This window comes from Scardinius erythrophthalmus (assembly GCF_964197995.2).
Source record: "Scardinius erythrophthalmus genome assembly, chromosome: 5".
In the NCBI taxonomy this organism is placed as follows: Eukaryota; Metazoa; Chordata; class Actinopteri; order Cypriniformes; family Leuciscidae; genus Scardinius; species Scardinius erythrophthalmus.
The window spans coordinates 22,942,414-22,962,185 of NC_138225.1; the positions used below are offsets into that span (position 1 = coordinate 22,942,414).

Genomic DNA, 19,772 nt, shown 5'->3' on the forward strand with positions numbered 1-19,772 from the left:
TAAAGTGGAGAAGAGAGGAGAGGAAATAGAGAGGAAATAGCGATTTCAGACAAAGGAAGAGAGGACAGGTGAAGGCATGAGATAGATAGAGGGTATCAGAGAGGGTTAGAAAAAGATTAGAGAGAAGGAAGAAGGCTGTTACAGGAGGAAGTGGATAATCAGAAGGGGAGGCTCCTCACACGTGCACCTGAGCAGAGAAAAACACAAATAAGTCTCTCTAAAACCTCTTCACCTAAAGACCTGAGAAAGTCATCTACAAAATCATCTGATCTGACTCCCACTGCAACACTGCAATTACTATCACTGTATAATGTCCAATTCCCTTTCCATTAACGTCTATTGTTTTGTATTGAGCTAATGACTTAATCTATCCCGTAGCCAAGCAATTAACTCTTACGTCATCTTTCTGTATCTTGTTTTTCTTGTGGGCCCTAACAGAAAAATTTGGAGAATTAAAAAATAAATAAAAATATTTGCTTTATCTATGAATCGGTTTCTCAGTTGAAGACTACCCCAAATGTTCCTAAACTGAGGCTTTGTAATATTTAGCTCACTTTTGCACACAATTTTGTCCCTAAAGTTTACCTAAAGGCTGATACAGAACATGACTTTTAAAATCTGAACAGATTTTAAAACACTAGGCATCATAAACTTGCCAACTTGAGAATGGATACAGAGAAAAACTGCATCATACAGCAAACGACTGAAGATTACACACTACAGACGTTCAAGTAATTCCAAACACAACAAACAATACAGAAACATACAACACATTTATATGTACTGTATGACAAATGAAAACTATATGTATTCTAAAACTGGCTCCTCCTACTGAATGGAATGAAAGTCTAAAGCAGGGGTCGGCAATAGGCGGCCCGCGGGGCAAAAGTGGCCCGCCAGCAATATTTTTTGGCCCGCCGGATTATTTTGGAAGTCCGTTTTTTTTTTTTTTCAGCCTATTTTTATTTCACAATAACGGTTTACAAATAGGCCCCGTATCATTCGTTCAATCGTTTTTTCAAATTAAAATAAAAAAAGAAAAACGAAAATGAAACTTGAGAAAAGCCGTAGCCGCGCGGCGATTTCACTGAATCATGCGGCGCGGGATTACATTTTAAAGTATAAAGACGGTAGCAGTCGGAACTCTGGTGTAGCCTACCTATACTTTGGACGGAGCGGGCGGTCTGACTGACAATAGCCCACTCCCGACATTTTGACAGCGTATCCGCACTTCATTCTGACCACCTGTAGCCTACACCAGCTCTGAGGAGCTATTTGGTAGGCTACTGAAACCATTGTCAGTCAACAACATTCTTTTTTTGCAAGGATGTTTGAAATAGTTTGGCAGAAAATAGCCTACTTCATTCGTCAGTAGGGCAATATGATTTTCGTTTATGTTGCTTAGAAATTTGAGTGATAGGTTTTGTCCTATTTAATTTGTTATTTATATTTCATTAATTTTTTCTGTGACATTTTTTTCTCTGCTGACAGTACAATGTTAAAATAATATTTATATTGACACAAACACAATTTTTGTATAGCATTTGTAATTGTTATAGGCTACTTAATCTCTTTCTGTTAGAGACATTTGAATGTGAGATTCTGGAAACGAGATCAAAATTTTGCGGACCCGTCTGGTCGGGAAATAAAGCGGGTGAACACAGACTGTATTTTAAGCGGTTGCTGAATAGAACCTTGTGGGACCGGGACGGTCCCGCGCAGACCTTCTTAAACCTTAGGTGTGTATGTGTGTGTCCCGAATAAATAATAATAAAAAAAAGGAATAAAGTTCAAAAGTTGGACTGTAAGCGAATGAGGCATGATTGCTATTCACACCTTTATTAAAATGGCTGTAATCTGTTTTTAATTAGTTCTATTTACTATTTAGTAGTTAAATAGAGTATTTAATTTGTATCCATAGGCCTACTCCGTGTAGCTGGCCCGCCATCTACTGGCTAAAAAAAATATTGGCCCGCGGCCAAAGTTACTTGCCGACCCCTGGTCTAAAGCTAAAATATCAGTCTGCCCTTCATTCATTATGCGATCTGTCAACTCTGACTGCCGAAAATCTGCAGACTGGCTCTGACTACCCTTATGAAAAGAAAATATATTTCCCTATACATGAATGATCAATATATTAAATGGTTTAAGAGTATATTTGAACATATACCTAATAATATATTGAATAATACATAAGGAATTGTCGCTTTTCATATATTGAAAAATATGTGACAATATATTTACTAATATACCATAATGTATGTAATTTTATATTCAGTAATACACTTCATAATATATAGATGTATATGAAATCAGATATGGTACTGCATGTGTAATATATTGCAGATAAATTTACTCATGCAGCATAAACACACATATGTAGAGAAATATATAATGTAATATATTTATGTACATTTTAATTATTTATATATGTTTTATATTTTCAAGCTAACTAACAAAAGCACAAGCACACCTGCCTGTACTGAAGTATTTACCAAGAGAGTGAAGAGACTATCACTGTGCTGAGGAGTGCACAGACATTACTTTTAAAATATAGTAATTATAGTCTGAATAGTGTTAGGCCAATCGTCAACCTGACGACAGGCTCTACTCTTCAGCACAATGGAAACCCCAAAAACTCACACATACCAACACAATCCTTTTAAACTTCAAAATAATAGAACATAAAACACTAACAGATTTCCCCCCTATATTAATATTGAGCAAAACACATTAAATTAAACTTAATTTTAACATTTGATCTCCTTTAACAGTCAGAAGCAAATATTTTATATGTATTAATAATATAAAGCCATACATGGTCAATGCATATATTGAAAAATATATTTTTCAGTATATTCCCATATATTTTTGTTCCGTAAGGGTATCGCCAACTAACATGGTCCAGGCTGAAAACTGAAGCAAAAGTCGTGTAGTGTATTCCAGCCTTAAGTAAACACACACACACACACACACACACACACACACACACACACACACACACACACACACACACACACACACACACACACACACACACACACACACACACACACACACACACACACACACACACACACACACACACACACACACACACACACACACACACACACACACACACACACTTGTGATGAGTCTCAGTAGCAATAATCAAGCAGCGAGAGGAGATTATAGAAGATCAATACAACTGCAGATAGGCTAATCCATGACATTAAATCCATCCATGCATTCATCCCTCCTCACATTAACACAAACAAATAAATGGACACACAAACAAGCTCAAAATCACAAGGCCATGAAAACTGGCTTAGTGCACAGTGACCCACAGAGCTGAATTCATGTAAAAAAAAAAATCAGCAGACAGTTTCTGGACAGGCAGATAATAAATAAGCAACAGCACATGTAGAGAGGGATGAAAGAACATCACAGACGTGAACAGAGGGGAGCAAATCGCAAGGAGTTTCAAAGCAATAAAGAAATAAAAGAGATGGCACTTATGACTGGCACTGAAGGGATGGACAGATTCCAGCTCCAGCAGAGAAGTTAACGCTGACATTAACAACAGGAGTGATAGATAAATGAACAATTGATGGGCAGGTGCATAAAACCATCATGAGTCATAGTGAGGAGTCACTGCTGGACACACACTGAGCTCCAGCGCGCACACACACACACACACACACACACACACACACACACACACACACACACACACACACACACACACACACACACACACACACACACACACACACATGTCTGGTGCACTATCTTTGTGAGGACTCTCCATAGACGTAATGGTTTTTATACTGTACAAACTGTATATTCTATCCCCTTACACTGCCCCTACCCCTAAACCTACCCATCACAGGAGACATTCTGCATTTTTACATTTTCAAAAAAACTAATTCTGTATGATTTATAAGCACACACACACACACACACACACACACACACACACACACACACACACACACACACACACACACACACACACACACACACACACACACACACCATTATTTGTGACTGAGAGTATAGCAGTATATAGAGTTTGGGAGTATACTGTAAATACAACTCATAGACTGCATACTGTCCAGCAAGTTAAATGAACTTGACTATATTTGTACTTCAGTATATAGTCAAGAAACACCCTGCATATTTAAGTCACCCATTCATCTCTCTCTGTCTTAATATAATATATTATCATTCAACAGTTTGGGGTTGGTTTTTTAACTATTATTATTATTTATTTTATTTTTTTTTATGTTTTAATGTTGCTGAAATTAATTTGATAAAATAATATTACATATATTTTTTTTTATTAAAAAATATTGGGCCGATACTGAGCTCAATGTACTCGTAAAAATGCTCCGATACCAACAACCGATAGGCTACCAGGCCGCGTGTAAACAGTGTTTGTGTCTAAGTTCTTTGTCTGTGTACTCTTATTTTCTCCTCCAACTTCAAAACAGTCTGCCATCGTTGTTTTACCATTTTATTGTAAAGGGCGTTTGACTTTACATGTTCGCATTGTAAACACTGGGTCGGTGCTTCCGCCTACATCACACGTGACCTTTCAACGTGACTAAGTAACATGTGAAGTAGTGGACGCGCATCGAAGAGCTAGTGCAAGACTTTGTGTGGTTAAAAAGTATATACATTTTTATTCATTTTTTTTTAGAATATGACTGATCTTTTTGCTAGATAAGACCCTTATTCCTCGGCTGGAATTGTGTAGAGCTCTTTGAAGCTGGACTGAAACTGCAATTTGGACCTTCAACCCGTTGATAACCATTGAAGTCCACTATATGGAGAATCCTGGAATGTTTTCCTCAAAAACCTTAATTTCTTTTCGACTGAAGAAAGAAAGACATGAACATCTTGGATGACGTGGGGGTGAGTAAATTATCAGGAAATTTTAATTCTGGAGTGAACTAATCCTTTAAGTCTTTCCCTGGCTCTGTGAGTGTTGTCAGCAGTAGGTGTGTGTATGCTTGTGTGTGGGGGGTTCTGCAAGCTCTAAATTGCGCTAATAAAGTGTGAAAATAAATGTTTTCTGTGTGCGAGAGACTGCAGCTACCCACAGGGACACCGATAATTGTGAAATAAATCACTCTCCCAGACAGACGCACACATACAGTACTCTTAAATACATAGACACACACAAATCGACAAGCAAGCACATACGTATAATATATTCGCATAAAAACACATATCTCTTTCACTCTTTTGCTACACAAGATAGAGCCATCTGAGACAAACAACAAACAACTAACCAAGACAGCTAGGTAAAGCAACAAAACATCTCTAACTAGCAGTCAAAAGCAATAGAGAAGGTGTAAATGTGTGCTGCAAAGCTCAACAACTGTTTACCATAGGTGCTAACCACACACAGAGAGCAATGAATGTGCAGTATGCAAACAAAGGTCAAAATTTTCCATTACAGTTCAAGGAAACCTGTCTGCCAGAAGTCAGAGTGGAAAGATTGCTCTATGCCTTCTAATACACTTTCATTAGATTTGTTTACATTGCTCACAACCAATATCCATTCCAACAAGTCTGCTGTCTGTGTATGGAGTGAGGAGGGAAGAGAGAGGAAAGGAGGAGGTCAGAGAGGAGGTGGGATTATGTGAACTAGTTTTAGAAAACCCAAACACCAGCCAAATGTGGTCAAAACTTTCACAAACATAAACATCTGCTCAATCGTTTGTAACATTTTGGCGAGTCTGAGACCCATAATGCCTGAATCTCACTAACTTTGTTGTATTTCTGGGTTTGTTTTGGTGCTGCTCTACTCTGTTCCACAAACTGCCACACTTTGTGATTATTTTGTCCAGATGTTGCAGCTCAAATTTCAGATCCTAGGTATGTTTAAATTACAGATCGGAAAGGAGCAATTGGTCTGACTTTCAACACAATCAAAAGTGCTCTAACATTGCCTTTCTGCACTTCCTGATCTCTTTCTTTGTCACATTCCTTTTCTAGATTGATTAGTGCTTTTGAAAGAAATCTCCTATGCTCACGATTTGAAAAGTAAAAACAGTAATATTGTGGATTTTATCTATTTAAATATATTTCAAAATGTAAATTATTCCTGTGATGCAAAGCTGAATTTTCAGAAGCCAATACTTCAGTCTTCAGTCACATGATCTTTCAAAACCATTGTAATATGCTGATTTGCTTCTCAAGAAACAGTTACTTTTTTATTATTATCAGATAATATTTTTTTAGAAACCTTGTCTGAATTTGTTTTAGAAAGTTCAAAATGCCAGCATTTATTTGAAATAGAAAATCTTTGTAACATTATAAATGTCTTTACAGACACTTTTAATCAATTTAATGCATCCTTGCTGAATAAAAGTAGTAATTTCTTTCAAAAACTTCAAACTTTGCAACAAAGTATATATATATAATATATATAACAAAATATATATACTGTATAGTTGCAACATTTTGTATGCCAGATGCCAGATTAAAACTAATAAATCCATATGTGTGTGTCCCATTTAAGTGCTACTGTCATGTGTCTTCACCTCTCATCAAGTGCCGTTGAATTCCGAGTTTCTAGCTTAGCAACTTCCTTTCTCGCTGCATCCACTCCAGCATCACTTCTTGCATTTGCTGGATTGAGCAGATTGAGGTAGGACTCAGCGTGGAAGGAGACGGGAGGGTTTTCTGGCTGTCCTGCTGGAGTGGAGGTGACGGGCTGGTCTGAGCGAGGAGTGTAGAGGTTCTTCAGGTTGAGAGAGAGAGAACGAGTGGGCAGACTACTCCAAACTGATTCTTCTTCTAGAAGAGAGAGATTCAAATTTAGGGCATAAGGTAAATGTCTTAATATCCAACCTGAAACAGTCAATAACAATAGGGGATGTCATGTTATGTAAATTAAGCTTATTACTGAAAATTCAGCTATTGGGAGACAGTTGCCCTTTAATACAGACACTCAAGGGCATAATGGTGACAGAAAATTTCAATAACTCTAAATGAAAGGTCACAGCAACCAGCCAGTACACCACCACCACTGCACCAAGCATAAGCTTATATACTGTACAAACACACACACACACACACACACACACACACACACACACACACACACACACACACACACACACACACACACACACACACACACACACACACACACACACACCTGCACCAAGCATAATATTATATACTGTACAAACACACACATACACACACACCCACACCACCACTGCACCAAGCATAAGCTTATATACTGTACAAACACACACACACACACACACACACACACACACACACACACACACACACACACACACACACACACACACACACACACACACACACACACACACACACACCAAGCATAAGCTTATATACTGTACACACACACACACACACACACACACACACACACACACACACACACACACACACACACACACACACACACACACACACACACACACACACACACACACACACACACTCACTCACTCACACTCTCTCAGAGTGAAAGTCGGCAAGTAGCCCAGTGCTGAAGAATCAAACCTAATAAACTCCTGCACTAAACTCTGAAATAGATTAGTGTACACCAACCAACTCAATAATATCCCAGCCTGCCAAAAAACAATGTGTGCGCGTCTATCACTGTAACGGTGTGCAATAGACTACCCACTCTTTCAGCAGACTGGGATCTGAAAGTATTTTTCCCATTCATTTTCTTAGCAGAAAAATCTTAAATAAAACGTTCTTAGCTATAGACCAAACAAACTAGCTCATAGATAAATCACAACAATATAATGTTTAACTGAAAGCAAAATCGTATTTTTCAAAAATCATCCAAAAAAAAAAAAAAAATCATGTATTTAAATTCTCATTAATATACACTTCCCTTCAACTCAATTTTGATCAAAAATACAGTAATAATTTGACATATTAAAATAATCATTTTTTAAATATATATTTTTCTCTATGATGGCAAAGCTAATATTTCGGCAGCAATAAATAAATTATAAATGTATTTCCTGTCACTTTTAATCCATTTAAAGGAGAACTCCGGTCAATTTTAACATTGAGCTCATTTTTTTGTAAATTTGGAGTGCTGTCAGTACAGAGAACAACGACAAAAATCGGTGTTGCCTACACCGTGTTATCCTCTTTTTAAAATTTGCACCCTGTTGACTTCAATGGGGCAATATTTAAACCTGCTTTTAGCCTCTTAACATCCTTGATGTGTCATTACAAGTGCACAGCTAATGTGAGTGATTCCTTCAGAGTGATCACGGGTGAATCTGACTGCAGTAGATGTGAAAGATATGAATAAAAATGATGTTATTTCAGCCAGCGCACATACCTGTATTTTCTTCCTGTTTTCGGTCGAAGTCCATAGTAATCGATTGTCGAGTTCACACGCATAGGTTTAGTTACCTATGATTACGCGTGTGAACTCGACAATCGATTACACCCGTGATCACTCTGAAGGAATCACTCACATTAGCTGTGCACTTGTAATGACACATCAAGGATGTTAAGAGGCTAAGAGCAGGTTTAAAACTTGCCCCATTGAAGTCAACAGGGTGCAAATTTTAAAAAGAGGATAACACAGTGTAGGCAACACCGATTTTTGTCGTTGTTCTCTGTATTGACAGCACTCCAAATTTACAAAAAAATGAGCTCAATGTTAAAATTGACCGGAGTTCTCCTTTAATATGTCCTTGCTGAATAAAATATATAATGCTAATTTTAATAATTTTGTTTTATATTACTGACCCAAACGGTAGTGTAACTGACTGAATAAACTACTCCTCTCATGAAGCACTACAAATGATAGAGTCATAACAATGATACAATATAAAACTATAAACTATCAGTAAATAATTAGCAATTTAAAACACAATATATTTTTTTTTATTGAAAAATATTCAAATATTTCATTTGTGTAGCAAGACTAATTTTCTTCGATCATTTGCAGGGCATTATGGGAGTGACTCCTCTCAGGATTATGGGTAGTGTTGTGAGTCTTACTCTGTGTGGCTCCACTGACTCTGACCTCCAGTTGGCTGAGGTGTTTCACCAGCAGGGATGTATGTTGCAGTAAGTCTCGGTTCTGCAGCAGCAGCTGGTGAGTTCTGGCCTGCGCCTCCATGCGGGCAGACGTCTCCGCGGCCAGCTGATCCTTTAGGAGTTGCACCTATAACAGGGACACGCTCAGTCAAGACTATAAGGAATCACACCAGTCTTACTGAAAGATATGATGACTTACAAGTAGGATATGATCTGAGGATTATGGTGAGTGAAACGAATCTTAGATCAGGTAATCAAAGTCCTATAGAGTTGATTCTCTAACTTGTGTTGTGTGTGTGTGTGTGTGTGTATCAGAAGCAATGACAGATATCAAACTTTTAATCAACTAAACACTATCAATCAATACATTTTTAAAGAATCTAAAGTGGTTTGCTGCATAATGAAAGAGACCTTTATTTTGTTGACTTCATCATTTGTGCAGAAGTTTGGGAGGATCAGCCCACAGAAAGGAGAAGATCTCTTAAAACGTTTTGCCTTCAAGGTCTATCACTATTGTCAATGACAATATTTGAAGATATTTCTGATATGTCCGCTATAATGACAAAGCTGCTCATTTTAAAACTTTTATTTACAGAAACTAATTGTGACAATATAATCAAGTAATTAAATAAGATAGTAATACAAGTTTTACATTTTTTTACACTTTTTGTTTTAGCAAGAAAACAATTATATAGGCCTACATTTGTTTCTATATTTATAATAAAAAAAAATAATAAAATTATTTATGATTTGATTAATTTTCACGACTTTTCCAGGTCTAGACATCACACTTCCAGACATTCCCTCATGCAGCATTTGTGAAGGGAATTAATTAAAATACGAAATATGATTTAAAATATCTTGGTTTTTCGCAAACTTCAAATATTTAAAAACAAACTGCTATCAACATTCATTTACTGTAGTCTCACTTGTTAAGACATTTTCTAAAGAATTTTAGAAGAAACATCTGAGAAAAGGTTAATACTTAAAAAAAACTAAAAACTATTAAGTCCAATGAGAAAGAGCAACCTCTGAGCAATATAATTTTTCTCTGGGTGGGCGGTGAATGCACATCAATCTCCTTTTCTAAGCTATTGCTATGCAGTAGCATGACTGTGCTGAATCGGAGCTGAGAGCACATCAGCTTCCTCTCTCTCACACAGGACATTATAACTATAACATCATCTGAACCTTATACAGTATCCCAAATGAGAACAAATATCATTAGTCGGAGACAGAATGACAAAAAGGACCCAGTAAATGAACAGGCGAATTAATGAAGTGGCAGAAGCCTGGTGATTGCCCATATCAGCATTGTGTTCTGTCTCCTCTATATTTATCTTTGCTTCCTCTATATGATGAATGATTTGGGCTTATATAGTATGTGAGAGCTTTTAAACAAAGGCTATCAGAAATCATTTCAACAGAGAAAAATCTGTTTTCTGAGTGGCGAGCAAATGATTGTGAAAATGCCTGAAAATATGAAATCAACTGCTGCATTTTCTATGGAGTTGTAGCCCCTTCTAGTGTCAGGAAAGGGTAGAAGCAACATCTTACCTGTGCTACGGCGATCTGAGTTTGTTGTTGCTGCTGTAAAAGCTGTTGTTGGAGTAACTGCAGGTGGTGATGGCTGGCCAAAGGTGTGAGAGTAGGAGAGCAAGGGCTGCTGGGGGATAGCGTGTATAGAGAGACACCCTCCAGGTCTTGTAAAGACTGAAAGAGGGAAAATGAGCATAAGAGAGAGAAGAGAAAAAAAAAGTTATCACTATTTGCTTCCTAAAACATTTTTTTTTCCTGAGAAACATGACCTTTTGCAGCTATTTTTAAAGTCTAAGTTAAATATACTGTATGTATATGTATATATATATATATATATATATATATATATATATATATATATATATATATATATATATATATGCGTCCACACCAGTGGACGATATCGTTCTGTTAATTCCAGTTTTGTCATCTGCCGCTTTAAATGCTCGAGCTCTTTAAAGCAGGATGGATTCTGATTGGCTGTCATCGTTCTTCATTAGCTGGAAAAATCGTTTGAAAGTGATTCCAACAATATCGTTTCTCTGTGGCATTATTGTTATTGTTGTGATGTAGACTGCTATTCTTTTTATTCTTCTAAGTCATATTTTAATTATCCTGCATAATGGTTAAAGTGATAATCACAATATTTTTGCTCAATATTGTAATCTTGATTACTGATTATAATTGTTGTCATTTAACATTTGTTGTCATTTCATCAGAATTATTGCACTTTCACCTATTGGCACAAATCAAAACAATGTCAACTCATTTGCATGGTTTATTTTACTCATTTACTCATCTCGTTTCCTGACAGAGAATACTGTCATATAAATTAACATTCTCTACATTATGTAAACTGGTAAAACTCAAGCTTCTCTCAAAAGCTAAAACATTGAAATTCCTAGTGTATATATTTAAGACAAAAGCTCTGATTAGGAGATTTAAACTCTTGACATCTGGCAACCCCAAGCATGAAAGCTTGTGGAGGCTTCTTAACAACAGTAAATAATATTGTCCTGCTCGTTTTTTATTGAAGAAAATATAGAGAGATTTTGGTTAAGTTTTATGTATTTATTTACAACATTTTGGTTTTGTCCATTTTAGAAATTGTAATATTGCATGTTAAAGGGATAGTTCACTTTGAAATTAATTTTTGGTATGTTTTAGCTTACCTCAAGGGCATCCAAGATGTAGGTGTCTTTTTTTCCGCAGTAGTTTCAATTTTGATATTTTTAGGTCAAACCGTTCTTGTCTGTCAGTCATATAATGCAGGTCTATGGTCACGGTCTCAAAACACAAGCACAGAGTCCAAATTAAAACAATTCCCCGTCGTCCAAATTAAACAATTCCCCATCGTAAGTACACATTGATGGCCTAAGACACGAAACGAGCAGTTTGTGTGAGAAAACGAACAGTATTTATATCGTTTTTACCTCTTATACGCAGCCATGTCCGAGTGATCTGATCTGACGTGTACGCAGACTGGTGCATAGATATATACACTAGATGTCGCCTTAAAGACATTCGTTCCAATGAACTGCCGTAGACAAGGCGACATCTAGCGTTTATATATCTATGCACCAGTCTGCGCACACGTCAGATCAGATCACTCGGACATGGCTGCGTATAAGAGGTAAAAACGATATAAATACTGTTCGTTTTCTCACACAAACCGCTCGTTTCGTGTCTTAGGCCATCAATGTGTACTTACGATGGGGAATTGTTTAATTTGGACGACGGGGAATTGTTTTAATTTGGACTCTGTGCATGTGTTTTGAGACAGTGACCATAGACCTGCATTATATGACTGACAGACAAGAACGGTTTGACCTAAAAATATCAAAATTGAAACTACTGCGGAAAAAAAGACACCTACATCTTGGATGCCCTTGAGGTAAGCTAAAACATACCAAAAATTAATTTCAAAGTGAACTATCCCTTTAATAGTCACGGTTAGTGTTTAAAGGGTTAGTTCACCCAAAAATGAAAATTATGTCATTAATGACTCACCCTCATGTCGTTCCAAGCCCATAAGACCTCCGTTCATCTTCAGAACACAGTTTAAGATATTTTAGATTTAGTCCGAGAGCTTTCTGTTCCTCTATTGAAAGTCAATGGACGGCATACTGTCCATGTCCAGAAAGGCAATACAGACATCATCGAAGTAGTCCATGTGACATCAGTGGCTCAATCTTAAGTTTATCAAGCGACGAGAATACTTTTTGTGCACAAAAAGTAAACAAAAATAACGACTTTATTCCACTATTCATTTCCTTCTCTCTGGGCCTCGAGCTATTTCACATAGTGTTTTTGCGCAGCGCGTCTATGTTGTACATCACACGTAGGCTCACTATTGGCCGACGCTGGTCATGTGTGATGCATGGTGACGTGAAACACAGACGCGCTACGCAAAAACACTACGTGAACTCACTCGAGGCCCAGAGAGAAGGAAATGAATAGTGGAATAAAGTCGTTATTTTTGTTTACTTTTTGCGCACAAAAAGTATTCTCGTCGCTTGATAAACTTAAGATTGAGCCACTGATGTCACATGGACTACTTCGATGATGTCTGTATTGCCTTTCTGGACATGGACAGTATGCCGTCCATTGACTTTCAATGGAGGAACAGAAAGCTCTCGGACTAAATCTAAAATATCTTAAACTGTGTTCCGAAGATGAACGGAGGTCTTACGGGCTTGGAACGACATGAGGGTGAGTCATTAATGACATAATTTTCATTTTTGGGTGAACTAACCCTTTAATGATGTCAGAGTTGCCTGGTCATTGTCTGTCTTAGTCATGCAAAAAGAGAGCAGAGTAAAGGGTCAACTGAAGTGCATTCATAAAAAGAAGAACATTTACAAATAACTAGAGCCCGACCGATATGGATTTTTGGGCGCCGATGCCGATACCGATAAAAAAAGCCAGATACCGATATATCGGCCGATATTATTTATGTGTATATTATAATACAGTAGCAATATTATTTATGTGTATTATAGTACAGTAAGTTTGGACACACTTTACAATTGGTGTGTACAAACTTTTGATGGGTACTAGAGCCCGACTGATAAAGGATTTTGAAGGCTGATACCGGTACAAATATTTGTTGGTTTTAAAATCCGATATTCCGATATATCGGACGATATATATATATATTTTTTCAGAAACGCGCAACAAAACATTAACAAATTTCCCTAACATTAGTTATTTGTAGTTGTTATTTATGAGTTTTAACTAAAATAATATGATAATGCATTTTAAAAAGAAACTTGTTTCTTGTATTGTCACAACAGAACAGAGGAACATCAAAATATATTAAAGTTCTGATAAATAAAATGTATAAAAATACAAACTTAAGATTTTTTTAAGACTAAACGTTTAGTCCTTTGAACAAAAACAACAATTTCACATTCAAATTGACAACAAATTCAAATTGTCATAATTTACTCTCTCAAGTTGTTTTTTTCTTCTGTTGAAAATAAGTTATTTGGATGAATGTGGGTAACCAAACAGTTGATGTACCCAGTGACTTCCATAGTATATTTTTCTCCTTTGGAAGTCAATGGGGACCAGCTACTGTTTGGTTACCCACATTCTTCAAACTATTAATATTAGAAAAATATTAGAAGGAAATTAATACAGTTGGAATAACATTAGAGTGCCTGTAAATAATGAGATCATTTTTATTATTGGGTGAACTATCCCTTTAAGGACAAGCGGCAATGTGTTTACAATTGCTACTGTCTCTTTAAGAGCTGAGCACGACACGTCTAATGTACACGCATTTGACAAGCGGACAACCGACATTGTTTATGTAAATCTTGTGTGTATTTAACAGTATTAGCACAATAATACTCGAAAGATAACTTAGTCCAGTATCCAGGCGCTGGTACTAGAAAGTTTCTAGTACCAGCGCCTGGATACTGGACTAAGTTAGAAAGGCTTTTAGTGCATGTGAGCTTCACATGTACGCGCTGAGAAACGCACACGTTAGAACAGCGCATCAGCATTTAAAATTAAATGTTTAACCGACAAAGCATTAAAGCACATGCACATTATGAACTTTTGTGAACTGCAGTGTTAACATTTTATGTGAATAAAGCCTACGTCGCGTTGTTCCGCTTCACTCTCGGCTTATTTAACCGCAGCAAAACTGGACATGAGTCACGAATTTTGTCATCCTTATTTGAGTTAAGAGAACTGATAGGGATGTTCTTTTAATTGTTATTCAAACAATGTATGTCTCGTGAGTCGTTACCAACTCACCATGAACACACTTCACCGCTGATCTCACTCGCGGTTCTCTCTGCCCGACTCTGGCTGGATCAACAGGTTGCTGAATGTGTGGCGCGTTATACACGAGTGTTGCCAACAGGGACGGTGTAGAGTGCCCTCTGGTGGACAAACTATACAATTGCAACACTCATAACATGGTTGAAGGGTGTTTCGTCCGTTTTTATTTTATTTTTGAAATATTAATTTATCGGCCGTTATAAATGCCGATACCGATAGTTTTGAAAATGCCTAATATCGGCCGATAATATCGGCCTGCCGATATATCGGTCGGGCTCTACAAATAACCACATTTAAACACACACACACACAGAGAGAGAGAGAGAGAGAGAGAGAGAGAGAGAGAGAGAGAGAGAGAGAGAGAGAGAGAGAAAGTAATTTTCTCTAAGTAGCTTTACTCTGTCTGTCATAAGAGGACTGAGACAGAGATGGCTCTAGGGATCTGAACATCAAAACACTCTCTGCTTTCTCACCCCTGAACATTACCCTTACACAAACCTTTATATGTTATATACCAAACATGACACTTCATAATTCAATCTAAAAGCAGTAAAGGAAACAACACAATTACTCTTTCTGTGCAACATCCAATGTTAACCACTAGAAGGAGCTGGAGGTTTAATATCAGGGGTATATGAGAGGGAAGAGAGGCAGAGGATGGAGGTAGTAGCACGTCTGCTAAAGTAAGAAACACTTCCAGTATGAAACAGTCTTTTAATGTCACTTATCTCCATTGTGCACAGAGGCATATCTTCCATGAGCAGGATGGCCAAGTCATACCAGTTAGCAACTACATAAAAAAAGAAAGAAAAGAAGCTACAACTATGAATGTTCCCATTCTGTCTTCATTTATCCTCCAGTAGATCCATTTGTCTTGAATGTCAGCTACAAAGCTAATGGAACACCACTGGATCTTTGATGTTTGCTAGACAACGAACACATGAATGCATTATGAATGGACTGCTGCTAAATTAATACATGTAAAATGAATGAATGCATTATCTGCTTTCAACCCATCTGCACTGGGAATTTCTGTAAGGAACGGCAGAGAGATATTAAACATCAAACCATATTAAGTTTGACTTTGTTTAATACATAACTTTGACATTATTTAAATAATCCTTATGGCTCTCTCCTCTCCTATAATTTACTGTATGAACTTCTAAACAGGACTTGCAGTAAAATCATCTTGAATGGTCAGTAAAATAAAATAAAAAAAATACCCCCCCCCCCCAAAAAAAAAACCAAAACAAAAACAAGAACGAATTAATAAAAAATAATAATAATAACAACAATATATTATTTTAAGTAAAAAAAAATCTAAATAATTATACATCATGTTAATATTTATTGTAATAATTTGTTTAAATGTGTGTTTAAATGCCTTTAATTAAAGGGGGGGGTGTTAAACACTCAGTTTCAGTCAATCTCATGTTAATCTTGAGTACCTATAGAGTAGTATTGCATCCTTCATATCTCCAAAAAGTCTTTAGTTTTATTATATTTATAAAAGAAAGATAGGCTGTACCGAGTCTTTCCGGAAAAAAACGAGCGTCTGGAGGCGTGCCGTGTGGGCGGAGCTAAAGAATCACGAGCGCTGTTCACTGTTTACTTGCTGTGCTTGCGCGCCGATAGCTAACAACACACAGACATTTGAAGCAGTTTTACTCACCGCCTGCGGTTCCAACGCACGACCGTGAACCTTTATCGTTGGGACTGCTCCATCCTTAAGCATTATACGATCTGCAAATCCGGCAAATACTTCCCTAAAGCCGAGCACAGCGCTTTGATGGGCGTACTGCTTTCGCTCTCTCGCTCTGGTCTACGGGTGCGCACGCGCCCTTCCAGGAGAAGTGCCCTTAGGACCCGTATAAGGAAATTCCGCCCCATCTGACGTCACACATGCCCATACTCGAAAAAAACTTTCCGAAACTTGTATCGTAATGATATAATAAAGATAAAAAAAAAAAAAAAAAACCTTTCCGAAACTTGTGACAAACCAGAAGGAGTATTTTTGCCACAGAAATACTCCATCAAACGTACAACTTTATTTTTTAAACTTTGTCCATGCATGGGAATCCAACTATTTAACAGTGTAAAAAAACTCAGTATGCATGAAATAGCATTTCACCCCCCCTTTAATGTTGGTTTTGCTTTCATTTACTTTAAAAATAAAAAGTTTTTGTTTGAAAGAAATTAACACTTTTAATCAGCAATGATGCCTTCATCAAAGATTTATGAAAAAAGTATTGTGGTTTCCACAAAAAATATTAAGCAGCACAGCTGTTTTCAACATTAATAATAAAAATAAATGTTTCTTGAGCACCAAATCAGCATATTGATTTCTGAAGGATTATGGGACTGAATACTGGAGTAATGGCTGTTGAAAAATCAGCTTTGCCGTCACAGGAATAAATTACCACAAAACCAGTCACATGGGTCAATTTTTTTTTAAATTGAGATGTATACATAATCCGACAGCTGAATAAATAAGCTTTCCATTGATGCATGGTTTGTTAGGATATGACAATCCAGCACATGAAATCCCTGTCTCAATGAGATATTGTTTCCAGTTCAGACAGTGATAAGTGGTTAAAGTCAGATGAAGATTTTGAAAATAGTATGCAGGCCTGGGGCATCATAACAGTTTAACTGAATACCCTGAAGGAGGAACAAGGTTGAGACAAAGGGGTAAAAAACAGAAGAGAGAGGAGGTGAAAGGGGTTTCCTCTTTATTTATAAACAGCCATTATTTCCAGCTGACGAGCGATACTCAAAAGACGTCTGTGGGGAGGAATGATGCAAGGGCTTCTCTTCTGCTAAAACACTCAGTCATGCTCATACTCCAGATCGATCTCACCTGATGGGTTTGTCCAGGTTTCACCATGTTGAGCTCTGACAGGCTCTGAAGAATGTCATCCATAGCCTGCTCACTGAGCTTTGGGGAATGAGACTCCATTCCAGTGACATCATCCATTCCCTGTTCCATCCCTGTCAGCTGACGACCTGTAAACAACAGCAGCATTTTAAGAATATGATGAAACTAGTTATACAACAATGATTGGCACGTTTAAACATCACATGAAAAATATCACCCAAATGCTGTACTCGCAGCTCCACAGCTTTGATTTATTCTATGATGACGTGTTTTAAGGAATGAATGCTCTGATGTTATGGCATGGTCTCACCTTCAGGGCTGGGCTCTTCTCCAGACTGATCGCTTTGGCCGTCTGCAGGGCCGTCTGGCTGCTCATCTGAATTCTGCTCAGCGTGCTGCAGACTCAGCTTATGGCACACCTCAAACGCCTGACCGACCGTCCGCACTATCCGCATGGCCTGACTCTGAGAGGGGAGAGAGGTGAAAAATTGAGATTTAGAGACATTTAGAGAATCTTATATGTACAAGATATACAGTATATACCTTATATACTGTATAATCCTAAAATACACTGACCAAAAATATTTATAAAATATATATTTTTATATAGTTTTCTTTTCTTAATATTTTGGTCACCATATTGCAGGATAGGTTTTTGACACGCTTTTCTTGATTTGATCATATAATTAACTTTGTGTTAGTTCATTCTGTACTACTACAGTTCTTTTCTTTCTATGTGAAAGGAGACTACCTTCTTTTTGGACTTGAACACATTGCATCTAAACAAGTTGCTGGATCCATCACGAGCAATGTAGCTGAAAATCTTCAGATCCTGAGAATCATGGGATACATAGAAGATCCTTAAAGGAAAAAGAGGAGAAAAGAGAATAAAACAGGCTAAACATTAATACATACAGTTGAAATACAATTTATTTTGTTACATTTTCTGTGTATATGAAATATTTTCTCACCTGTATATGGGGTCGTGCATAACCAGCATCTTGCTCTCATCCCATGTCCACTCTTTCCTCTGGAGGTCAAAACAAGTGTGTTAGGGTCTTGTTATGCAATATAAACTCCTAATTTCTAGGACTGTAGTTATACAGAATAAGGATATTCACATTCTGATGACACATGCCTTGGGTTTCTTGCGCAGCACCACTTTGACCCCGTCTACAGAAACCCCTATGCTCACTTTCTTCTTCTTCACGCTTTTTGCCTTGAACTCGTACTGCAAAGGAAAAAAACTGAGTAATTTAAATGCATAGAGATACTTTTTTAAAAATCAAACACAGGACACAATCACCTTTTCTAATGTTTTCCATAAAAAATAAATAAATTTGCAATTAACATCCATTTGTCACACTCTAAGATGCAGACTGAAGTCCTGGGACCAATTTTAAATCAGCTATTTACAATTAGCACATAAACCGCTACCTTAGTTATGAACATAGAGGAATCAACAATCATTCCTGCCCCTAATTAAAAGTAAGTATATAAAATTATTAAAAGTAAATACTTATGATAAATATTTATCATAAACAACAACTTTTTTAAGAGCAGAAATATTATTGCAATTTATAAGTGAAATATTATTACAATTTTAAAAAATTATATTTTAATGTTTTAAAATGTTATTTATTCCTCTAACGGCAAAGCAGAATTTTCAGCAGCTATTTCTTCAGTCTTCAGTGTAACATGATGTCCTGCAAAATATAGATTTTTTAAATTTCAAAAACAGCATTTAAACAGAATAATTTGTAACATTAATTTACTGTCACTTTTGATCAATTGAATGAGTTCTTAGTGAATAAAAGTTTTAATTTCTTTAAAATAAATAAATAAATTGACCCAACAGTAGTGCATTTATTACTTTTTTACTAACTCATACATTTTATAATGCCCTTGTATTTTATAATGTAATGTATGTTCCAAGAATGCACTGCAAAGAGTTTTGTGAGAAAAAAAAATAGATTCAAGATAACAGACTAGTCAAGAGAAA

At 36.8% G+C, this 19,772-nt stretch overlaps 1 protein-coding gene across 1 annotated transcript in view; it reads right to left on the minus strand.

The window, feature by feature from the left end:
- The window catches only part of LOC308690933 (carboxyl-terminal PDZ ligand of neuronal nitric oxide synthase protein), a 51,855-nt gene that overhangs the window by 7,062 nt on the left and 25,021 nt on the right, over nt 1-19,772 (minus strand). Inside the window, exons 3-10 of the mRNA XM_081365723.1 lie at nt 18,909-19,001; nt 18,742-18,800; nt 18,522-18,630; nt 18,081-18,234; nt 17,753-17,898; nt 10,615-10,770; nt 9,019-9,184; nt 6,540-6,795 (exon numbers count right to left, since the gene is read on the minus strand). Of these exons, the coding sequence (XP_081221849.1) occupies nt 6,540-6,795; nt 9,019-9,184; nt 10,615-10,770; nt 17,753-17,898; nt 18,081-18,234; nt 18,522-18,630; nt 18,742-18,800; nt 18,909-19,001 (1,139 nt within the window). The remainder of the gene's footprint in view (nt 1-6,539; nt 6,796-9,018; nt 9,185-10,614; nt 10,771-17,752; nt 17,899-18,080; nt 18,235-18,521; nt 18,631-18,741; nt 18,801-18,908; nt 19,002-19,772) is intronic.